The sequence below is a fragment of the Paramormyrops kingsleyae genome, chromosome 14 (genome assembly GCF_048594095.1).
Source record: "Paramormyrops kingsleyae isolate MSU_618 chromosome 14, PKINGS_0.4, whole genome shotgun sequence".
In the NCBI taxonomy this organism is placed as follows: Eukaryota; Metazoa; Chordata; class Actinopteri; order Osteoglossiformes; family Mormyridae; genus Paramormyrops; species Paramormyrops kingsleyae.
This window is the reverse complement of record NC_132810.1, coordinates 12,770,286-12,795,176: the sequence shown is the minus strand read 5'-3', so window position 1 is coordinate 12,795,176 and position 24,891 is coordinate 12,770,286. Positions and strand designations below refer to the sequence as shown.

Genomic DNA, 24,891 nt, shown 5'->3' with positions numbered 1-24,891 from the left:
GACTTCAGTCGAAGCATCCACTTATCCTTCAGGGATCTTTGTACCTAAGGAGGCAGTAATGGAGGGTGAGCCTGATATTATCTGTGGACCCTGTAGGGTATCTGTGGACCCGGTAAGGTATCTGTGGACCCTGTAGGGTATCTGTGGACCCGTTAAAGTATCTGTGGACCCGGTAAGGAATCTATGTACCGGTAGGGTACATAGGGACCATCATATGCAAATCATCCCGGGGACAGGAAATCTTACATTACTGTGGACATTCAGGCTATATAGGGGCCTGTTTTTGGGAGGAATGGGAGGTGAGCTTCATTGCCAAATGACCCGGGAGAGTGGCAGTGCTGTTTTTTGGTGCTCTGTAGGCCCAGCATCACCATATCCAACTCATTTTAAATTTGATTTAGAGGGAAGCTCCTCAATGCTGTTTTTTCTCGGTGCAGGAGCAGAAATTAATATACATTTGGGATATCCAATTTCAGTTTGCCCGTGGCCATGGGGTTAAAGTGCAGAGAATGCTCACAAAAACCAGCCATTTTTAATATGCTTTGTCCTCTTTATTTTGTATATATTTTTCCTTTATGTCCTCAGGCAGTCTTACTTAAAATAACTCTGTTTGTTTTTACATTGTCTCCACCTTTCTTAAAATAGAAAGCAGGAATAAACCCATTTGTCTCTGACGGTGATGTACACTACAGAATTATGAGTCGTAAATCATTCAGTCTGTAAGGTTTTATTTTCAATTAATTTTGACACAGTTTGCGTTGGGGTCTGTGTGGCAGGGCAGAGTGGATTCCTCCTTTCTTCTGCTTGCAGGCGCAGGGTTGGGCTCCATGTCTAAGATGTTTTCGCGCTGTTGTGTGGGCATTCTGGAGGAACAGCGATTTCCCAGAGTAATCTGTGAATCGCCGTTTCGAAATTGCCCTTTGTGAGTGAGTGAGCGAGCGAGCGATGGAGAAAGGGAGCGAGTATGAGGAAGCGTGATGCCGGGGGTCCCCTAATGCACATGAACGGATGAAGCCCAGCTTTGTTTGATACAGATTTGGGCTCTTGACTGCATGTTACATTTACAGTTTGTTCATTGACTTCACATTAAAGCTCCACGTTTGTTTGTGAGAATGCAGCTGGGTCACGTGTCCATGGTGGGCTGTAACAGCGGAAGCAGATGCAGAGGTACGTGGCCAGTGTCTATAGGAGTTGCTTTGTTTATTTTCCCCCTGCCTCACGGTGGGTGCTGGTTTTGTTCTGCTCTGTGGGACCCTTCAGCCGTATCTCGGTCACCTGGTGTTACACCTTTTCCCAAACACACCTCTTTTAAGAACATGCAGATGGGAAACTCGTGTGTGTGTGTGTGTGTGTGTGTGTGTTTATAACATTGTCTGTAAGTTGAGATATTAAGTGCGAGGACTTTGGGATGGGGGGGTAAAAGTGAAGTGTCAGGAATAAAGGAAATCTGCAGTTGCTGGATCACACAGTATTCATCAGCCAGCAGGTATTTCCCAGCTTCCCTTTCAGTTTCCCAAGGTAAAACTGCTCAAAACAAATGACGCAATAAAGCCGCGGCCTGCTTCCTTAAAATCCTCAGGGGATGTCCTTCATAAGCTGTGTACATAAAACATCATTAAAATGACGATTGCATTGCGGCGGTTTGGGCTGACGACCTGCCTGTGAAGCCATGCCTGTGAAGCCATGCCTGTGAAGCCATGCCTGTGAAGCCATGCCTGTGAAGCCATGCCATGCTCAGGCTCAGACCTGGATGCCCCTCTCCAGCAGCGAGATGTCCCCACTAAGGCCACACCCGACAGTCTTGCCTCCTCCAGTATCATATCCGTCACCTCTTCTTCCTCCTCCTCTTCCTCTTTCTTTTTTTTCAGCAAATCGGCAATCGGAAACAATGTGGGGGTTTGGTGGAATTATTTGCTCCTGCCAAGCTTTTTTTTTTTTTTTTTTTTTGATAGCAGCAACATTTTTAAAGGGGAGAACGTCAGCGGGTGGCCTCTCTGAGAGAGAGTGGCCCCACGGCATGATGGGAAGAGAGAGAATGAGGGAGGAAGGAGGAAGAGCGTCAGCAGGAGGCCTCTCTGAGAGACCGGCCCCATGAGATGGTGGAAAAGGAGAGACTGAGGCAGGAAAGCGGAAGAGTACCTGCGGGAGGCCTCTCTGAGAGAGAGTGGCCCCACGGCATGATGGGAAGAGAGAGAATGAGGGAGGAAGGAGGAAGAGCGTCAGCAGGAGGCCTCTCTGAGAGAGAGTGGCCCCACGGCATGATGGGAAGAGAGAGAATGAGGGAGGAAGGAGGAAGAGCACTGGAGGGAAGCCTCTCACTGCATCCCGAAGGTATGATGGGCAAAGAAAGACTGAGGGACCAAGGAGGAGGAGTAGGAGGCCTCTCTGCAAGCGGCCCCACGGCATGATGGGAAAAGAGAGAATGAGGGAGGAAGGAGGAAGAGCGTCAGCAGGAGGCCTCTCTGAGCGTGGCCCCACGGCATGATGGGAAAAGTGACCGAGGGAGGGGGAGGAAGCTGCACCATGCAGAGGAGTCTCACCCTCCTTTCCACGACTGTCTCCCCTCCACCCCCCCAGAGCTCAGCCTGCTGCTGCATCAGGAGTGCCCTGGTAGCGGTGCAGCTCCATCTCATTTATTCATGAACACCCAACTCCCCCTCAATATGGCCGCTGCAGATCACTGACCTTGGATGAAGCAGCAACATCACTAGATGCCGTATATATGAATATAAATGCACATTAATTTCGATAGTAATTTAAGAGAGATGGTATAGACAGAAAGCCATTCCCCTATAATGTATTCAGGGGTTTATTACATGAGTAGCCTCTTCCTGAGGATTCATCGTGGTGGCGTCCTTCAGGGAGACTACATTGAGCTTTGTGTGCCAGTCTTTACATTATGAGGATCTTTGTATATGTGGGTCTTTGTATGTCAGAACATTTGTACTTGGGGGTCTTCATGTGATGGTGTCAGTCTGGTCTTTCTGAAAGAGACTGTCATTTTCTACACCAATGCAAATGTTCCTTATGTGTATGACTGATACATGGGCTGCCTGCTGAAGCCTGTGGGTCTTTCCCCCTTTGCACAACTTGTTGATATATTATACCAATTATGTTATCACAATAACTTTTATAATTGGAGTCGTTCTCCATTAGCGTGAGATCACCGCCCCCAAGCTGACGCAAGTCCCTTGAAACCAGGTTTGTTTGTATTTGCTAGATAATTATGTTTTGTTTGGTTCTGATAAAGGTCGGGTCACGTTGCGGCACACGTAGCCGCAGGAATGTAAGATTTCCTTTTCCCGGGATGATTTGCATATGATGACCTCTCTGAGGCTGCTGCGGTTCAGCCTTCCTGCGTCTGCGTTCTGATCAGTCTGAGCAGGATCAAAAGCACTCGCATCAATAACCCCCCACCCCCTTCAAATGGATTAGCGCCTTTTTGTGCATCTTAAATCTGAGTGAAGATGACTGGCTGGGCTGCATACATCATCGCAGCGAGGGGCCGCTCTGACATTTCGCCTCATGTTTATTTATTGGAAACCCAACAAAGAAAATTAAGCATCACCTCGGAATGGCGCTTTCCTTCTCTTCCATTGAGTGAGCATTCCAAACACCCTGCGTTAGTGGAATTTCTCAAACATGGAGATGCTTCCAGTAATTATGCAGTCTGAAAGCGTTGGTCACAGGGGCATTATGGGTAACATTTAAAGTCCGATTTCCCCTTTTTATTTAGTGGCCTTTATATAAAACATATGATCAGGATGATTATACCAGCCCCTAACCTGATGTCTTATGGTAAACCAAATTCATAGCTGGTACGAGATCGCTAAAATGACATATTGTACGAATAGATACAAGGAAATTTCAGTAACAGTCATTGTCAGACAAGTGCAACAGGTCTGTAATTTTGTATGTGGGAAAGGAACAAGATTAAGAGGTTATTGCAGTAGCTTCTCTCTCTGTCTCTTTTGTTTCATGGAAGCGACTGCCGTCGCCCTGGTTTCCATCCATCAAATGATGTTGTGACTGCGAGTATCGCACCTTCCAAAGTCGTCTGCTGTGGATGGCAGAGCGGGAGCTTCCGGCAGGGGGCAGTTTCCCAGTGTGTGACTCGGCTGGGGATATTTGATAGGATGCTGGCAGCGAGGGAGGTGGATGGTTCCGGAATATGGAGCAGAGACATTGTATGTAGTCCGGAGTTCATACAGGCTCATTTAAGCAGGTCACCTGTGTTGTTTTGCTGGACACTCCCCCCTGCCCCCCCCCCAATTGGTTTAAGAGCTTTAAAAACATGTTAGACAGAGGGAGCTTGATTAAATTGCTGCTGTAAGTATTATTTAATGCATTAATTATTATACAAAGGGGCGTCGTGTCTCTAAGTGGGGATTTATGATGCACTCCCTGCAGAACACACATTTCCGCTTTGCAGAATGCCTTAACATTGACTTTTCTTGACTGTAATTGCATTGTGATCGGCAAGCGCAAAACAAACAGCGAGATTTTGGGAGCTGCTTAGTATGGGAATCATTTTCCTGGAGGACAGCAGAGCTGCTGTTGACATTGCTGTCGACACGAGTCCTCTGCACCGCGTTCTTTCTTTAATAACCTCCTGTTTTCATGGATATTGCAAATGTCTCAGCTACCCCAGAGTCTGAATCCTTCTCAGTGTTCAACTCACAGAACAATCATCAGCTTCTACTGTAAAGTTGTATGGTAACTGGCCAAATTGGCAAAAAATAAATCAAATATGAGTACAGAAATTGAAATGGGAATATAATCATTTCAAAGAGCACAACCAACAAAGCAGGTTTCTCACTGTACAAACGTGGTTCCAGCTTGCTTCAGAAACACAGAAGTGCATCGAAAGCAATGAGTTTCCTCCTAAATACAAGGGGTGTGCAAGAGATGTCAGCTAACCTCTGTCACCGGTTGGATTTGGCTTGGGGTCAGCCAGAGGTGGATAGTTCAGGTCCCTAAAAGTAAATATCCAGACCTAGATTTTAATTCAGCCAGTTGACTCTTTTTACTCTACTGGTTGGTTGAAACAAAATCTTGGCTGGGATTTTTGCTTTCTGGGACCTTTGGGATCCACCATCCACATGTAGCATGACCACTTAGAGCAGGTGACCAAGCACAGCTGGTCCATCATGAGGGAGAAATACCAGCCTTTCGACAAAAGGGCAGTACATTGTAAGGAAATCTACCTCTAGAACAGGTATGTAGGATAAGTCTTAGTCTGGTTTAGTCCAGCCAAATACGAGGAACCCAGAGGTAAGATGGACAATCTGTGGGCTCCTGTAGGTGAAGAGTTTGCTGCATTTCCAACAAGGGTCAGAGCATCTAAGCAGAAGTAATGCTTGCAGGTCTTGTTGAAGCAGTGTGTGGCTTATTCAACGGTTATCAGAGCATATTGACAATGGATACATTTTGCTGCCATATTATACTTAATGTCATCCAGGAAAGATGTTGTGCCCCCATAGGGGGGGAGCAGAAGATGTTTGATGTTTCATTAGAGTTATAGACACAGTAAATGCCTTCATTAATCAGGAGTGTAAATTACAGTTTCTTTTTATCCTGAGTTGTCCCATTGTACAAACACTCTTTTTTTCTGTCCTGTTAATTCAGTTAGTGTTGCTCAGTTCTGTCCATTCCAGCCATAAATAAGGGAAATACAGTAACTCTTACATTTTTGTTCGAAATTAGGCCACTGGAAATTGGAACGCGTTTAGAACCTTGTCCAGCGCTCTGTTGGTTATTTTGGGCTCGGCTGTCAACGTACAGTAGGAAAGTAGACCATAAATTTGCATTTACAAGTATGAATGTACATTTTAATAAGTAGCATGGAAATGTAAATATAAAAAAGTGTGAAATAAAAGAAATTTTAAGAAACATTGCCTATTATTAATATTCACGTATCACTGAATTAGGCCCTAGATCCTGATACCAGTATATCTCAGAGTATTAAACTTTCAAATGCAGTCCAGCTCAGTATAGTAGATTTATACAGATACTCCATGAAAAGACATCTAATTTGTGGGCTGCAATATATCGATGTGGGTATTTGCTTATCAGGGCCGTGATCCGCTCATATCGCCTGAGTTTGCGCGCAAGGAGGGGGCAGCAGGTGCTTCCCACAAGAGTCCCACCCTGCACAGCCACCAATCACCATCTTATTCATCACACGAGTCGTCTGTCTGATTGGTCACTGGAATATTTCAGTCCAAGGGGCCCATTCTCTCTTAGGAACACATCTAATCACTAGCCCTCTCTGCTTCTCACCTCCGTCTCTTGTACCCCTCAGATGTATCAGTCGCCGCAGTGCCGGTCAACCACCGCAAGCCACCACCCGGGTGCCATCTTCTGAGCAAGCCGATTGCACCTTGTCTTGGCCGGGGGGTGGGGAAGCTTGCCAGGGACTATGTGGGCGTCGAGTGGTGCTGTATTGCAGGCTGTGTACTGCAGGTTTCTGTCGCTGTTTATTCGCTGTCCTTGTGTGAGAGCCATCCTGTCCCAGTGCAGCACACTCAGAAGGTGAGGACCTTCTGATGTGGAAGCAGACTGAGTGGGACCTTCACGGCGTCCTGGGTACGGATGCTGCTGCCGCTTCTTTAGTAAGAGCGCGATGCTGATGGGGAAGGAGGGGGTGCTGTGGAGTTAGCACGCTTGCAGCGCCCTGCCGGGAAATGCTGACTGCAGAACCCACACCCGCACCAGTGAATGCTTCTGCATGTCCGTGGACCCGTTACTGCCTTGGTTGGGATTAGTACCCGGGGCTGGGCCATTGACCACCACTTATGCTTTAATGTCCACTGTTATGTCTTGGCTGAGATCTGCTGTACTGCCTATTGGCCGCCATGTTCTGCCACTCAGAGCTCACCTTCAAGATTCAGGGAGGCCATGTGCGCTCCTGTGACTTTTAGCAGTTCTGTCGACATGACCGTACACCCACAGATGGGCCAGCGGTCTCCCAGTGATCTGGATCTTTTGTACCAGCTCAGACACTGCACTGCAATTCAATGGTGCCTTATGTCACAATTCTGACCCATTTAAACATGTCAGGGAGCATAATACCGAATGCTTGCCTGAGTCCTCCGGCTTTGCCTGTGGCTCTGTCACTCTTACCCATAATCCTCACGTCTCTGTCCGGTATTATCTTGTGAATTGTTTTGTCTACATTAAGAAATACGGAGGGTTCAGAACTTTCATGCAGAAAGGGTCGGATCCCTCTCTCTTACTTTCTCTCTACTGATGTTCTGTGCTTCAGCAGAGAAATGGTTCCCCTCATCCTCTTTAATCTCTTCATCCTCCCCCCTGTGCCTCTCTCTGCAAATGTGCCGGAGCGTCCGTTCTCTCCCCGGCTCCCGTCACACCTCGTCTCGCCTCCCCGAGCCCAAAATTGTTTGTTGGTGGGCGGAGCGGCGCTCATTACATAAGACACTCTCACGCAATCCAGAAGTCTGAGAGCGTACAATTACCCAGAAATGGCTAGCTGGCTGCCAGCAGCCTTAGGGAGGGAAAAAAAAGACAGAGTGAGATGGAAAAGAACTTTTTTTTTTTTGTTCTGTAACAAGACAAATGAGAAGGTGCGATCTGAAAACATGGAGTTTGAGAATGTCGAAAGGAATGAGCAGTTTAGTTTCCGAATGACAGATTTGGCAATTATCTCTAAGTACCTCCCTTTTCTCTGCTTTCTTCCCCAGCCGGAATGGAATAGCAGTTTGCCTAAAAAAAGTAGCTGTTGAATAGTATGAAACACGCTAGCAGGATGTAGGTAAATGGGAAGTGTCGGCGTGTGATTAATTGTGGTGAAACAGGCAAGCGTGGCAGTGCCGGGGCCATCGAGTTTGCCGTAATTCTACCCGCTTTGGTGATCCTGTTCAACAAAAACACTTCGTTTTTCAGCAGACATGCTGCAGACCCTGTTAACCTCTTTCCAGTTCAGACTTGGGTTTTGTTCTGCAAGTGCTCCGGCCAACGCGATCCCCCTGGTTGGGGTCCTCGCTCGCAAAGGATTTGGTTTCTTGAGTGGGACCTCACTGAGCTTGGATGCACTGACTCCCGGGATGGGCCGATGCACAGCTGTGCACTCGCTGTCTGCGCGGGCAGAATATGATCTGCTGAAGGCTACAGCTTTTGTAAACACCATTCTCTTGGTCCCATTCCTTACTGATATGAGTATCCCTCCTGGAATAAGCATGTGGATTTACTGTGGTATGGACCCTTGCTATAACAGTACCACCCCCAAGTAATTGCTGCCTGGTCTCCTCTTGCACCACAACTTCCTGTTTTCACTTCTAGTTTATTCTTGCCTGCATTTTGCTGGTTTGAGGAAAAAGCCTGTTAGTGATGTGTGAATGTGGAAAAGCCAGAGTGAGAGCCTGGCTCCAGCTTCCTCCTAGTGATGTGTGAATGTGGAAAAGCCAGAGTGAGAGCCTGGCTCCAGCTTCCTCCTAGTGATGTGTGAATGTGGAAAAGCCAGAGTGAGAGCCTGGCTCCAGCTTCCTCCTAGTGATGTGTGAATGCGGAAAGGGCAGAGTGAGAGCCCGGCTCCAGCTTCCTCCTAGTGATGTGTGAATGTGGAAAGGGCAGAGTGAGAGCCGGGCTCCAGCTTCCTCCTAGTGATGTGTGAATGCGGAAAGGGCAGAGTGAGAGCCTGGCTCCAGCTTCCTCCTAGTGATGTGTGAATGTGGAAAGGGCAGAGTGAGAGCCGGGCTTCAGCTTCCTCCTAGTGATGTGTGAATGTAGAAAGGGCAGAGTGAGACCCCGGCTCCAGCTTCCTCCTAGTGATGTGTGAATGTGGAAAGGGCAGAGTGAGAGCCCGGCTCCAGCTTCCTCCTTGTGATGTGTGAATGTGGAAAGGGCAGAGTGAGAGCCGGGTTTCAGCTTCGTCTTAGTGATGTGTGAATGTGGAAAGGGCAGAGTGAGAGCCGGGCTTCAGCTTCCTCCTAGTGATGTGTGGATGTGGAAAGGGCAGAGTGAGACCCCGGCTCCAGCTTCCTCCTAGTGATGTGTGAATGTGGAAAGGGCAGAGTGAGGGCTCGGCTCCAGCTTCCTCCTAGTGATGTGTGAATGTGGAAAGGGCAGAGTGAGAGCCGGGCTTCAGCTTCCTCCTAGTGATGTGTGAATGTGGAAAGGGCAGAGTGAGAGCCGGGCTTCAGCTTCCTCCTAGTGATGTGTGAATGTGGAAAGGGCAGAGTGAGGGCTCGGCTCCAGCTTCCTCCTAGTGATGTGTGAATGTGGAAAGGGCAGAGTGAGAGCCGGGCTTCAGCTTCCTCCTAGTGATGTGTGAATGTGGAAAGGGCAGAGTGAGAGCCGGGCTTCGGCTTCCTCCTAGTGATGTGTGAATGTGGAAAGGGCAGAGTGAGAGCCGGGCTTCAGCTTCCTCCTAGTGATGTCTGAATGTGGAACGGGCAGAGTAAGGGCTGGGCTCCGGCTTTCTCTTAGTCATGTGTGAATGACAGAAAAGGTCAAGCTATGGCCCGGCTCCGGTGTCCTATTAGTGATGTGTGAATATAGAAAACCCAGAGTGAGGGTCAGGCTCCAGCTTCCTGTTAGTGATGTGTGAATGGGGGAAAAGGCTGAGCGATGGCTGGGTTCCAGCTTCCCATCAGTTGCATGTCAATGATGTTTAATCTGACCTAAGAGAACAAGTGAAGAGACTGTTATTTTCTTTTAAGCATCTTTTTGAAGCAGGAATAGGGGTGGCTTTGCTTTGTGTTTTTTTATTTATTTAGCATAGACATAGATTATATATCTATATGAAACAATGGAACAAAATCCTCTGGCCTGCCACCGAAGGCGACATCCCCAGCAGCCCGAGGACCCTGACGAGGCTGTCCCGTTACTGCCAGTCTGCCGGCCCACAGCGGTGCATCCCGTATGCAGACCCGCTGCACGCCCCTCCACTGTCATTTCCTCTCCCCCCCTTCACAGAGCATGCCGGCTGCAGCCTGAGCCCCCTCCGGCCTCCTTCCTCCCATCCTCTGTAATGCTGGAAGCTGGTGCCAGACCATGGGACCCAGCCTCTGCCTCTGTACGGCTCGCACAGCCTTGGCCCGCTGCTGAGAAGGACCCCGGCCGGCTCAGGGCAGGGAGGACGCCGGCCCTGACCCCGACGCAGGTGAGAGCGGCAGACATGGAAAGGCTCTACAGGATGACACAAGAAGGCATTCGTGTGACAGAGCTGTGCCTTAGCACCTCAGCAACCCTTCTTCTAGTTTCCAGTATCTTTGAAAAGCAGCCTTAGTTCTTCCTGCTCAAGGGCCTTTACAGAAGCAGTCAAAGAGTCACGCATTTAACTAATCACTTTACTAATTAACTAGCTCCCAGGATTATTATTGCAAAAAGATAAACTCAATGTGATTTCTATGTGATATTGAAGGCACATTCGCTTTACTCTTCTTAAATACATAAATAATCCCCCTCTTTGATCTCTCTCACCATGAGTAAATCCAAGTATGTTGAAACTAGATGAGCTCGCCGCCGGTCACTAAGGCAGTGGCTCCGGGTTTCGATCCACAGTATTGTGACTCTGCTCCAGTGCAGTCTTACTGCAGTAAACTTGAACCATATCTGACCTCTTAAGGTGGTTCCATGCATGCTTTCAATCAGCACTGAAAAACGCCAGACTCAACCTAAACCTGACAGATTTAGTGCCAGAAACCCATCATGAGTCCAAGTGGCATCATTATTTTTAAGCATTTTCCTGACTCAACCCGTTACATTCTCATTTTATCGCTGAAAAACCCCTTAAAGCTGGGATTTCATAAATGCAAACAATATGTTATATTCGTGTTAAATCCAGCCCCTCTTCCCGTGCCGCCATTACATCATTACGCTCAAGTTCAAAGCCTCCCGCTCGCTCATTTTACAAAAATTCATTTCCCAAAACCTCAGTCGATTAGCCTGCCAAGAATCACCTGACCGTAAATTACTCATTTTAAGAAAAACTATGAATTCTGCTTCCAGTGTCTAGCCTGTTTTTAGTACAAGAAATGTCACCAGAGGGGAGATGATTTTGCAAAAAAAAATTAATATAATTGCACATAAGAATAGGTTGTCAAACAAAATCCCTAAAGCATATCTCCCCATTGTTTTTTTAAAAAAACAATGTTGATGTCATCTATTCATGTTTTTACAATATTAACTAAATCCACACATCAGTGTACTGTTCCCAGTGCTAAATAATATACATACAATGCAAGTGAATATAAAACATGTTTAAGTCCTGCTCCGCAGACTCTGAGCTGTCCTGTTGTTATGTTCAGCATTAATATCATTGCAAATAACAATAGGAGGATTGTCTGATTCCCCAAAGCCGCCTATTGTTAAAATGAATGTTTATTTTGCCTTGATTTTTAAAATAATATTAAATTTGTTTGTCAGTGCATCAGAGTATCAGTGCCAGAGCCGCACATGACATATGCGATGCGTTTAAATGTAACGTGCATTCAGCGTGTTTCAGCTGGGACCTCGCTGGCCAACTGGTCCCCAGTGCCACTAAACAGGCCGGTCTTTTCCAGCACTCCGTCTGAGGATGCTGTAATCCAGTTGGGCTGCCACTCCCCAGATGAGATCAAGCTGAGGCGGGACTGCAGTTTGTATTTCAATGACCAGACTGCAATTCCCCAATCGGTGTCCCCCCACCACACTCCAATGATAAATTACAGCCCTCATTGTCATCCCCACCAAATGTAATGCTGCCTGCTCTCATTCATTATCGACATGGCCGACGGGCTGTCGGATATCCGAGCGAGCCTCGCCGGCTTCCTTTGCCTCCGACTGATGTGTATATGTGATGGGTGACATGTCAGTGTGTCATTGTGGGAACCCTTGGGCAGTACAGCCAAGCCCCTCCCCACTCCCCCCCCCCCCCCGCCCCGGGAGAGAGGCAGCCTGTGATCACAGTCGCGGGGACCACAGTCACGCTTGTGCAACAGCAGCTATTTATAATTTTATTTTAAAAGAATGTTTGTAGCAGCAATATTTGTGTAAAGACCTGATTCGGCTTATTGTCAAGAGAAATAGTGCATTAAAGTCACAATGGCACTTGTGATAAAGTTCAAGCACAGGCCTGGCGTTATTTGCGGTGAAGCTTTCAGACCTGTCCGAGTGTTCGGACCCTTCGAGTAGGACGGTTTTGCCCGGGATCGTTGCCGTGGGGGAGTGTCAGTGGGGGTCAAGCACAGCCGTAAAGTGGTAACTCGGCAACCTGTGGCCCTTAATGACGGGGCATTTTTGTCCCTTAGTAGGGCTGGGGCCGGCCACTTCACTCTCTCTTAGGCTTCCTTTGATTTACTGCAGTCAAGGTCATGGTAAAAAATCATTTAAATGTGCCCCTAGGCTGTTTGCTCTCTGCCTTTTTGAATTTTTCTGAATAAACCAATTGTTGTGCTACTCTTTTTACTGCTTTGTCAAAACTATTACTATTTCTGATTTTGAAATGTATTTAGTGTTTTTATGATAATTGATAATGAACCGGTGAGTCATGATTTGGTGGGCTTCACCCTCTGTGGTCCCTAAGGCAGTGTAAGGAATGCCCCCCCTTAAAAAAAAAACGTAAGTTTGCACTCGGATTGTCAACATTATTCGTTATGATCTTTACCTAGAGACCATTGCAAGAACCTGCTACGTGTCACCCCCCCCCCCACGCACACGTCACACCCTGTTCGGGTCAGATCGATGAGGCCATAATGGATTAGATGGGGTTTTTTCCATCTCTTTATGATAGCCTGCTTAGTGATGACTCACAGCTATCTTCCCGGAGCGGAGTGCCTGGTCCGTAAGTATGCAAGGCGGCTGGCTTTCTCCCTCAGCTGCAGCAGTCGCATAAACGTGGCATGTTCAGTCGGCATATGGACATGTGAGCCGGCCTGCTATCTCAGCTGCACAAATGTAGCGTGTTCAGTGGGCCTATGGGTGTGCGAGGCAGCCGGTTTGATCTCTCAGCCCCAGAAGATGCATAAACACGCGGACATGCAAGCCGGCCAGCTCGCTCTCGCAGCCGCAGCAAACGCCCAGATGCAGCATGTTCAGTCAGCCTGTGGCCGTGCGAGGCAGCCTGCTTGTTTCCTTAACTGCAGCAAATGCATAAACCCGACGTATTACGTTGGTCTGAGGACATGCGAGGCAGCTGGCTCGCGCTTTCAGCCGCGGAAGACGCATAAATGCGGCCTTACGGTCCAAATGCAGACATGCAAGTTAGGGGGCTCACTCCCTCAGCTGCTAGGTGCACAGTGTGTTTAGTCAGCCTGTGGCCGTACAAAGGGGCCAGCTCACTCTCTTAACTGCAGTAGACGGACAAATGCAGCAAGGTCGATCGGCATGCGGACATGCGAGGTGGCCGCACACACAAATGCAGGGTTCAGTTGGCATACGCGTGAGCTCGTGCCTCTTTGATCACTGTCTCTGAAAGCTTTTTGTGCAGTATTTAAGGTTGATGAGCACAAATGGATGAAAAACGTCATTCCATCATGATAAAATAGTGAGGATAAGACCGAAGAGTCATTTCATGACAGGCCATAACCTGTAATTTAAAGACAATTGCAGAGCTTGATGAAATTTGTTTGAAGATGTGACAATTTCATGAAGTTTAGTATTGGAAACAGTATTTCTGTGCCAACGGTCTGTTTAACTGTGCCTGTCTCTCTTATCCTGCCCCCTCCCCCATCCACGTCCAGCTTGGCAGCGCAGTCCCCACGGAAGACGGGGAGCCAGCCCAGACCAGTGCCGCTGGCCGCCCTGGTTTCAGCACCCTGCCGCCTCCTCTCCACATCACTACGGCAAGTTTCCATGGCAACGGCAGCCTCTGCAGTGCCGGTTTCTCGGGATCCTCTCGCATTGTTAGGTCCCCGTTCGCGGCAGCCTTATATGCGGCTGAAATCCGCCAGTTTGCGAGATCTGCGGCTATTTACATTTGGCTGTAAATCAGGATGTGGTGAAGCGCTCCGGTTATAGATCTGTTTTAATCCTCCAGCTTACTATGGAGCTGCTCTTGGTTTCCTTGAACATTGCTGACTGCATTCTATATTTAACTGGTTATTTTTATCCTGTATGTAAGTTGCCAGAGTCCTGAATAGTATGTAGCAGTTTACAGCTTTGAACAATGGTAGGTGGGGAGTGCAGCATGTTTTCTGTCTTTATTTACACACACACACACACACACACACACACGCACACACACACAAGTAGCCAGGAGCTCGCATGCATTGGAGATCGACCTGGCACCTGATACGTACAGCGATTTGCTATTATTCACTCCACCCTCAGGAGGTGATCTCAATTACCAGACTTAATAAATTTGCAGGAGCCTCCTTAATGTGCCACCACAGTGCAACTGGGCCAGTGCTGTGAGGTGGCTTCCCAGTCAATGAAGGGGGGAAATCAGAATGCAAGCAGCGGCTCGCATGTTGCAGCGATTTGCATGAAGTGACGACACCGGGGCAACGTGGCGCTTCTTAATGGCTCGTGAAGGTCAGGCATTAAGGAGCCAAAGCAAAAGCAGCATGACTTCAGATACAGCAGAAAGCACGCAGGAGAAGATGCTGGAAGCTGATTTTATCTTTAAAAACGGTCTTGGGGGAGAGGTGACATTTGGCAAGATGGCGACTGCGGGCTGCTGCCTCTGTGCAGGCTGGCAGATTTACTGTGTGGGCGGGGGGGTTCGGGGGGGTGGAATCTGCCGAGGTCATGCAGCTGGAAAAGCGGGAACGCCTCTCGTGTGGTAAAAGAAGCTGGGGGGTGGGTGGGGGGGGTATATATTGAGATAGATTAGCGGTGGATTTTGCGCTCGCCTCCGTCACCGGAGAGTCGCCAAATTGGAGTGGAAGGCGCCAAGATGGATGCCGTTTGCATGTTCGATGGCCCGTGGCAGCAGAGCGCGTACAAATCTAATATGTTAATCATATTATTCTGTCTGCAGCCCCTACAAAGATTAAAGCACTATTGAGTTTGCATACTGGCTGCTCCCTTTTCCTGCTTTGGCTTTAATGTGTACTCGTGCTGTGAAAGGGCACACTGCCTGTGATCTGACCCCAGAACAGTGCGCACCCTCATGCATCCATCAGGTCTTCCCCATGCAACCTGCAGCAACATGCCAGCAAGATGTCTGTCTTGAAGATTGATTTCACAAATAAATACTTTTGTTTTTATTTCCCAGTCGTTTCCCCACATCCACCTTGTAGCCCCTGAGCTAAAGATAGCCCTCTCCAGCAGATAGCCCAAACTTCCTGATCATTGCATGTTTTTGGAGACACATGATTAATCACCCCTGCTGCTTCCTGCTAATATCGCTTCTTGCAGTTGCCTTACTATCTACTCTCTCGTTGGTGAGTTTTAGCCGATTGCCGTCCTCTTTATGGCGGCCCGTTGTCTCTCTCCAGCCCAGAGAAGCTCCCTGTGTTTTCCAGTCCAGTTCTGGTCAGCATACACTTGCACCCCAGCCGTCCCTGCTGCAGAAGAGCCAGCCCGCCCCGTCCATGTTTGAGGAGGCCGGCAGGGTCCTCCGGGAAATCCGGCACAGCAAGAAGGTTCTGGAGGAGAACCTGGAGGCCATCCTGCGGGCCAAGGATGCGGAGATGCTGTACTCCCAGCTGGAGGGGCTGTCTGGCAACAGGTACAGACTCTGCATCTATGATGGATGGTTTGCTACATTAAACTGTGTTTTTGTAAGAAGCAAAATGAAATTAATATGTAAACTGCTGTGGAGGGGGAGGGGGGGGGGCTGGAGTCCCAGGCAGCAAAGGGCGCAAGGGTAGGGATACCCTGGGTGGGATGCCAGGCCATAACAGGGCACTATGGGCAACTTAGAGACACCTACATCCTACATGACTTAGGGGAAAAGGCAAACTCCCCAAGCACAGATGGCCGGTGGGGGGCGGGGGGGCATAATGGGGAGCACCGTTTGCAGTGTCGGATGTCAAATTGGGTGGTGTCCAGCATGCTTCAGGTGTTTTGTCATTGAAAAACAAACTTCCACTTTGCAAAGATAGCCCCAAAGCTGCTTCCTGTTGTTACGGCGTGAGCGTCTCAATCCGGCCTCGTCGACGGCTTTGCTATTGTCCTTGACTGCATGACCTTCATGCCTGCAGAGTGGCTGATTTACAGGCGAATTGCTGCTGCAGATAGAGAGATGTGTGGGGGCCCATGGTGGCGGCAGTGATTTATCACGCTGTAGGACAAACGTTTGGACACGCAGGGACCCCCGCCTCCCAGTTGCTGGTTATTATTCATCGGCTTCAGCCGCGCTTTCCTCTTTGGGGGTTCTGCATGCTTCTGTGCAGCTTGCTGTCATTTCTGTTACATGCGTCTTAGAGAAGGGTAGCTCTGTATTCCCGTGGAAGTGCCCTGTTTCACTGTGATTTCTCTTTAATGAGTACCAAGCTCATCTGAATGTTAAGTGTTATGAAGGCACATCTTTCTTGGCATCTTACTTTCCTTGGTGTTAAATGAACCTGAGCGTGAGATTAAATATTGCACAGTATTTGTGTAGTTTGTGGGTTTTGTGTCCCTGCAGCATGACTGTTCTTATAAATAGCTTATTTTGCCTTGTATTTTTCTCCCCCTCTTATGACATTGTGACAAATCAATCGATGGCCCATAAACGTCCCTCAGTAAAATTTTCTGTGCCTGGTAGCAAGAGGAATGAGTTCTCATATCCCTTCCATGGTAAATATCGGAGTAAGGCTGTGTATTCTTTCTGGCGGTTAAAGTCATGGTCTGTTGAGTGCAGTACACTTGCTTTACTTTGCTTGGAAGACAAAACTGCAGTGTGAGTCATTAAACTGTTGGACTGTAATATTTACATCCATAGTTTATGACGGCTCTTTAAATGAGGCGCTATGGTGGCTCAAGAGGGACAAAATACTTGGCTTTCAGTCATCGACATCCCAGTCCAGTCCCATCAGGCACAGAGGTAAATGCTGTACATGAGCTTGTTCTGGTTTTTACAACAATTCTAAGGGGCCCTGACTACAAATCTGCTCACTCTTGAACAAGATGCCTCCCTGCCCTGCCTGGGGAAAAATTCCTGTCATGATGGCAATGAATTTCCCTCATCGGGGGACAGGAATCTGCTCTATTAGCTGGGCTTTAAACCTTGTTTTGACATTCTCAGCCCTGCAATACAGGCGACAAAAAATACGTGAAATCGGACAAGAAGCTTCAGAAACCATGATGACTAGCTTGACTGTTTATTCCCTCATTTTATTATTAATTCCTGTGAGGGAGGCCAGCGAGACTCTCCTGAGTTCAGGTCAGCCTGCCCTTGCAGTGCTTTTGTCATTCTGCTTGGGAATACCTCTCATGCCATGTTTTTCACCTCATGGCTCATTTTGTTGTTTTGCAGGGCATCCTGTTGCTGTTTGTTTGGAAAGTCAAAGCTGCTTTTGCCCCTTGGATTATTCCTAACCGCTGCTTATTCCAGAGTACGAATGGGTACCTGAATATGGTGATGCTGAAGCACTAGCACTGGCTGAACAATGTGATGCTAAAGTGCTAGCACTGACTGAACACTGTTATGCTTAAGCACTAGTGATGACTGAAGACTGTTATGCTAAAGCACTGGTGCTCACTGACCACTGTAACATTATAGCCCTAGTGCTGACAGAACACTATAATACTAAAGCACTAACAATGGCTGAATACTTTAACGCTAAAGCGCTAGCTGAACTTGGCAATGCTAAAGTCGTGGTGCTGGCTGAACACGACCATGCTAAAGCCCTTGTGCTGATTGAACATGGAGATGCTAAAGTGCTGGCACTGCCTAAACATGCAGATGCTAAAGCTGTAGCACTGGCTGAAATCTCTGATGCTAAAGCAGTAGCACTGACTGAACACTGTGATGCTAGAGCAGTAGCATTGGATCTACATTGCAATGCTAAAGCACTAGTACTAGTTGAACACTGCTATGCTACACTCTGTCTGGGGAAAAAAAGTACCAATTTGTACCTTTGAGAGTACAATTACTTGACACTGGAGCTGTACTTTCAAGGGTCTGCCAGTTGTACCCTAGTTGTAGTTAAATGTACCTTTTAGTCTAATTTAATGTACAAAAATTGGCTCTGAGGAGCACTTTTGTACCATTGGGGGTATATTAATGATGTTTGTACCTTGGGGAACAGAACAGTAGTAAGGCTGTACCCTTTTTTCTGACAGCAGAGGTACTGCAGAGTATAACCCATCATTAGGTGCAATCTGTGTATCCGGGTATGTTTTAACAAAGGCAATCAAAGAAACAAAAGACAAAGAGCTAATTAATCAAGCGACGGCTTCGGTATGTTGGCCCCATTTTGTCTCGGGCCATAGTCTCCTCTGTGCGTGGGTGAGGAATAACGCCATCTTTTCCATAGAGGCCTTCACGCGGAAAGATGTAGATTGACAAGACCAGCTTAGAACGTGGATGGATGCTTGTCACGCCCGCTCATAGTGGAAGTCCATGGTGCTCAATGGCAGAGTGTCCGAGTGTCTCTTTGCGGCCAGTGTGGGGTTTACACTGCCAGGGTAACGTGCCAGTGCCGTTCCACTCAGTTTCGCTCATCATCTCTGTCCTCCACATCAGGGTCAAGAAACTGTTTACACACCAGAGTTTAATGTACATTACAGATGTATTATGGTTTATTTGTTGTATATTCTTAATTAGTACCTGAGGAAATGAACCCAAACTCACCTAATTAATTCAGAAGCCCGTGTCAGAGAAATAATTGCTATTGATTTTGCAAACTAGTGCCCAGCAGGAGGAAGGACGCATCTGCACTCATTTTTCATTATGTGTCATGTTTAATTACCTGCAATTTAGATGTTTTAGGTGTCATTGTGGCCTTATTGTTCCCAGACAGGGGTGATGCCGCTCAAGCCCCCCTCCCCCGACAGCAGCACACACTTTCATCACCGTTGCTGTTACCACATCCCGCGCCTGCAAGGTGGGGAGGGGTGCAAAACAATTACCTAACTAAATGGCAAATTGCGTCAAGGTAAAAATAAAAAATTTAAAAAAATGCAAGAGAGGGCTGACTGCATGCTTTAATGTCAAGACCTGTTGCATTTGTTGATTGACAGGTGGCATAAGAGCGTGCTCCCGGCAACAGAAGGCTGGAGCAGAAAAAAACAACCCGCGTGATTGGCAGCTGTCAGGAGTGACTCGTACCTGACTGGTCGGCTCGCAGCTGAACCCGCTATATCCGCTGTGAGATGGAAATGGAGGCGCGTGTGCAGTTCTTGCTCCGTGCCGCATTTCATTAGCAGGCTGTCCGCTTAGCATATAGCTACAGCAGGCATATTTTAAAAACAGGGTGCTGCGTCGTTGCTCCTATTATTGTGAAAAATAAGCAATTATTCGATAGGCAACTTTTTAGATTACCTGGTGTGTACAACCTGCTATTGTCCGTTTTTAGATATTGAAAATCTGTGAAAGTTTACACGTTAAATTATTGATTACTTAAATATAAACTTATTTTGTGTCCTCAATAATATGAGGCATGGATGTATTTTTTTCAGTAGATATGATTCAGATGCAACATTCTGACAACAGTGTTGTGCTGATGGGTTTTTCAGTCACCCTCCCCGTCATGTTTTATATGGTCATCCTGTCTGCCTCTGCGCTGATGATCTCTGAAAAATAAGCCAGATTTTCTTTTGTATTTATACGCTTTATGAATCACTCTACTCATACAGCTTTGTGTCTTCCCATCTTTAGAGTGAGTTCCAGTTCCATAGTCTTTGACCATAATTTTAAGGTATGTCATGTTTATAAGAGAAGAGAAAGAAGAGAGTGCTTTACCACAGAGAGCTGTAGCAGGTCTCAGGTTCGGCCCAGATGCCAGAATGAGACATGGGAAAAGGCTCAACATGAGTGAGGCATCTGGAAAAATGGGTACAAGATATTTTTAAAAAAGCCAGCCCAGGATCCGTTCCAGGTCTGAGCTGTACACTTCATGAATTATCCAAAAATGTGCAAAATTACTCCAAAGGCTACAGAAAAGATTTTGGAGGATGTTGACAAAAAGCACCAAGCCCTCAAGCTGGAAAGTGACACGGCATTACTCCGTGCCAAAGGAGAATGACTCGACAATCAGCGCAGTTCAGAATGATTTGACCCCTCGGCAAAACCTTCATCTTAGTGCTTGCAGCAAGGATGAGCTCATACATGATACTCAAGCACATCTGCTCAGAAGAGTGGGGTTCCGGGCTTATCTGACTGGTGGGCGCATGGAGGGTTCCTCTGATAGGTTACCTGGGAGGCCAAGAAAATCTGCAGTGACCTGTGAGCGATCCAGTTGGATTAACATTCTGCATACAGAGCAATGAACCACTGCAATGTCCCTTCTTATATGAAGTAGTTTGTTCTTAAAGCCTCGTAATCCAATCTTCCACTGCTAATGACATCCCATAAATAACAGAGACACCTTAACAATGTATTGATACCAAAGACCAAATACATGGGGGCCACCTTTCAGAACACTTCAGTCCCCCTTGGAATGCTGTCATTCATGTCCTGAACTGTGTATGGTAGGATCTTGGGCCATTCTTCTAGAAGAAAAGCATGCTGCTCTTTGAGGGATGAAGGAGGTAGGAATCTCCTTCACACTCTATGCTTTATAAAGGTTCAGTGATGTTTAGATCTGGTTTTGTGCTCCACAGAGCAGATTATGTGCCTTTGGGCATTGGCCTTATATGAAAGTGGTTTGTGACTGGCAGTCCTGCTATGAAGTCCAGATCTGTGAAGCTCAAGACGCACAGCTTTCATTGAGGCTTGGTCACAGAAGTGCTGATTCAGGTCTGTGATCCTTTTTGAGGCTGTTCCACCACTGTCCATCTATTCTGATATGTCAGCTTTGACTTGCAGCGGTTCCTTTTTGCCAGTGGAATTTCCTGCTTCTCTGACCTCCTTGGAATTCTGTTAGTTGCTTCAAGTTGCTTTGAAAATTTAAATATGAAAATGCTGATGGACCCTTTATATCTGGCCAATACAGCAAATTAGCAAACTCACCATTCTGGCTGTTTGTAATTGTGATTTACTGTAGTTACTTCAAAATGAACATTCTTTTTATGTGGTGCTCCTATACATGCAATATTAACCACACTAACAGTGCTTAACACGATGGATGATCTGTAATGGTGAAATATTTATAAAGGTATAGCTAAGTCCATATGACCATTTGCCTAGACGTATGAATGTCCTGACAACTCGTGGCAGCTGTAGAGAACATGGGGAGGCGGACCTCTTAAAAGGATCCGCCTAAGATTTGCATCTGTGCAGCTCTGCAATAGTTTGGCCTAGTCTCATGTCTCCTTGTGATCTGTGGTAGTTGAGATCAAGGTTGTAAAGTGCAGAATCATGACAGTTAGACACTGCTGGGTTGAACACAGCAGGGATTGCTTTCATCAAAAAGAGAGAACGACCACTGGACTCAGGTACAACCAGGAACAGCTCAAATCAATGGAAATTTGGCAGACCAGGGAAGAAATCTGCAGTTCCCCCAGGTGTCTCAAACTGTCCTGAGGCTAGCTGATAGTAATGTGGGCTGAATATGGAAGAATCAGCGGCTCGGCTAGGGGAAATACTGCAATGAGGTTTTCGAGAGGAACAGACATGGTGCAGTACTGCATGTACAACGACTGAAAGCCAGAGCCATCCCTGGTGCGATTGGCTGCTAAGGATTATTAGTACGTGCTGGCGTCCAGTGAAATGACTGGGGTAGTAAGCAGCAGTGAGGTTTGAGGGTTGGGATGGCAAAGTGGAAGACAAGAGGGGTGGGCAGTGATTTGGCACTCATCCCTGACCTGTCTAGGCCTTACCATTAAGATTTATGCTGGTTATTGTCCTAGCCAATCACTTAATGAATTAACCTTTCTGCTGATTTTGCCGATTGAGCTGTTTGCTAAGGATGCGCTATTTTTTATATTTTCGTGACATTTTTCTGTCTTATTGGCAGATATTCGCTGCGAGACCTTTTTAAACATTTATTTAACATTGAACTTTAAATTAATCAAATATTTATAGCATGCTTAATTGTTAAAGGGCCAATGATTAATTGAAAATGTGAGCACTTGTTATACAAGGCATTCAAAATCTGTTTCCAAATCCTTTTGTGACATTTTAGCTTCTATCATAACACGTGGACTTAGCGTGAAATTTTTTGACCATGAAAAATTCTAGCAAGCGCTCACCTAAAGCCTTCGGTTTTATGCAAGTCGGACCCTGCGATTTTCGCAGTAGCTAAGATACCGGCATAAAGGTGAACCTGCTGTCAGTGCAGGCAGATTGGGAGCAGGGTAGCCTGCAGGCCCTGCTCACAGACCGCGGGGGCGTCGCACTGAGCTCGCTCTGTCGCTTGAGCATGCCAGCGTTGATATATCTGAGCAGGTCTGTAAGTAAATCAGGTGTGCAGGAAGCCTCTCGCCAGAGCCGTGTGGCACTCTGCAGGGAGAGGTTAACGAGCGTCATGCCCGCGGAGCTATTTGCTCACGCTTATGAGTCATGTTTTCTGCAGCCAGGTCCGATGTAGTTACTGTTGGCGTTCTCCGCTACTCACCCGTTGCTCATTATTCAGTGGCTGCAGAGCCCTGCCGAGCCAGCTGAAAGCAGAAAGCATTTGTTTTAAAGCGCCGGCAGGTTAAGGCCGCTGATGCTGACCGTTAGCCCACCTGCCAATGTGTACCGCGGGTGTATTGTGAGAGAGGCCCCCCAGGCCTCGGGGAATGGGCCCCCAGCTCAGAGATCTGTCGTGCCGGCCGGCTTCGTGCTCTCACCCTGCTCCTTTCATATAGCCACTACCTCTTTTCCCCTTTTATCTTCCTGCAGCTACCCCTCTGGCCCATGGCTGAATTCTCACTTTCCCTTTGAAAAGCTTTCCTCCCCCTGTGTCGTCTCCCCCCGAATCTGTGCCCTGAATACTGATTGTTTCTTCTCCACAGCATAAATTGGTTTATTTAGAAATATATTTTTCCAAGAAAAGTTGCTGAAAATGATTAACACAGGTGACAGTGGCCAGAAGGAGTTGCAGAACGCCCCCCTCCCACATATAGTTTTTCATCCTTGATTATATAGGATTGTTGTATTATATTTTTTATTCCGTACTTAATAAATGTCTGAAAAGGGAATTCCTACCCTGAGACTACACGTTTGTTATGTAATAGAACAGCATGCCTTACTTAGTACTGCTTGTATGGTTCTGTATATTTTGGGAGATATATCACAACAGTTCATGTATCGCAACATTTTCTGTGACTCTACGCGTGTGAAAGTTGGAAAATGAAGAAGCAAGACAGGAGGAGTATGTCTTCGGTCTTTGGTGTTGCCAGGAAGTCAGACAAGTTTATTCTTGATCAAATCAAGCCTGAACTTTCACCTGAAAAGCTCAACTGACTAGACTGAAGCCATCTTATATTGAGTAAGGAGAAGACCCAGTTCACTGTAAAAGACCTGGAAACATTGTAGGACAACCAGTAACAAAATGGATGGGCTCGATCACAATGGTGAACATGCCTTTAGGAAGTCATGAAGAATACTTTTTCCTGTTTGTCCATCCATCCATCCATCCATACCTACTAATCCAGTACCAGATCATGGTAAGCCTGGAACTGGGCACACCCAAGGCAGAATGCCAGTCGCTCGCAGGGCACACACTCACGCATGTGTAATTCAGCATCTCTGATTCAGTTGTCTTGAACTTTAGATCACTAAGACACACTGTTGGTGTAAGTTTTCTGGCCTAATGGTTCAGTAATTGCTTGAAACATCTTTACCATGAAATGAGAATTTTTTTGTAGCCTTTTCTCTACAAGCCAACTTCACGCATTTACCACCACATTATCTCTCATTCAGCAATGCCACAGTCAACAAAATTCAACAAAATTGAAGACATTTCACAAAAATAGCCATTATAGAAAACCAGGAGGAAGCCAGTTGGTCTGAAGGGAAAAACATGGATTTTTTTTTGGTGTACAAATTAAGCTTTACCATTCAGTGATGTGGATGAGCAGAGTGAGTTAGCAATGCCAAGCTTTGCTATTGGGTGACGTGGATGAGCAGAGTGAGTTAGCACTGTCAAGCTTTACTATTGGGTGACGTGGATGAGCAGAGTGAGTTAGCACTGCCAAGCTTTGCTATTGGGTGACGTGGATGAGCAGAGTGAGATAGCACTGCCAAGCTTTGCTATTGGGTGACGTGGATGAGCAGAGTGAGTTAGCACTGCCAAGCTTTGCTATTGGGTGACGTGGATGAGCAGAGTGAGTTAGCACTGCCAAGCTTTGCTATTGGGTGACGTGGATGAGCAGAGTGAGTTAGCACTGCCAAGCTTTGCTATTGGGTGACGTGGATGAGCAGAGTGAGTTAGCACTGCCAAGCTTTGCTATTGGGTGACGTGGATGAGCAGAGTGAGTTAGCACTGCCAAGCTTTGCTATTGGGTGACGTGGATGAGCAGAGTGAGTTAGCACTGCCAAGCTTTGCTATTGGGTGACGTGGATGAGCAGAGTGAGTTAGCACTGCCAAGCTTTGCTATTGGGTGACGTGGATGAGCAGAGTGAGTTAGCACTGCCAAGCTTTGCTATTGGGTGACGTGGATGAGCAGAGTGAGTTAGCACTGCCAAGCTTTGCTATTGGGTGACGTGGATGAGCAGAGTGAGTTAGCACTGCCAAGCTTTGCTATTGGGTGACGTGGATGAGCAGAGTGAGTTAGCACTGCCAAGCTTTGCTATTGGGTGACGTGGATGAGCAGAGTGAGTTAGCACTGCCAAGCTTTGCTATTGGGTGACGTGGATGAGCAGAGTGAGATAGCACTGCCAAGCTTTGCTATTGGGTGACGTGGATGAGCAGAGTGAGTTAGCACTGCCAAGCTTTGCTATTGGGTGACGTGGATGAGCAGAGTGAGATAGCACTGCCAAGCTTTGCT

At 47.2% G+C, this 24,891-nt stretch overlaps 1 protein-coding gene across 4 annotated transcripts in view; it reads left to right on the top strand.

The window, feature by feature from the left end:
* The window catches only part of kiaa0586 (KIAA0586 ortholog), a 143,299-nt gene that overhangs the window by 40,769 nt on the left and 77,639 nt on the right, over positions 1-24,891 (top strand). For all 4 annotated transcript variants that reach the window (XM_072699330.1, XM_072699331.1, XM_072699329.1 and 1 more), the window contains 3 exons: positions 9,937-10,123; positions 13,683-13,784; positions 15,384-15,616. In XM_072699330.1, coding sequence (XP_072555431.1) covers positions 9,937-10,123; positions 13,683-13,784; positions 15,384-15,616 — 522 coding nt within the window. The remainder of the gene's footprint in view (positions 1-9,936; positions 10,124-13,682; positions 13,785-15,383; positions 15,617-24,891) is intronic.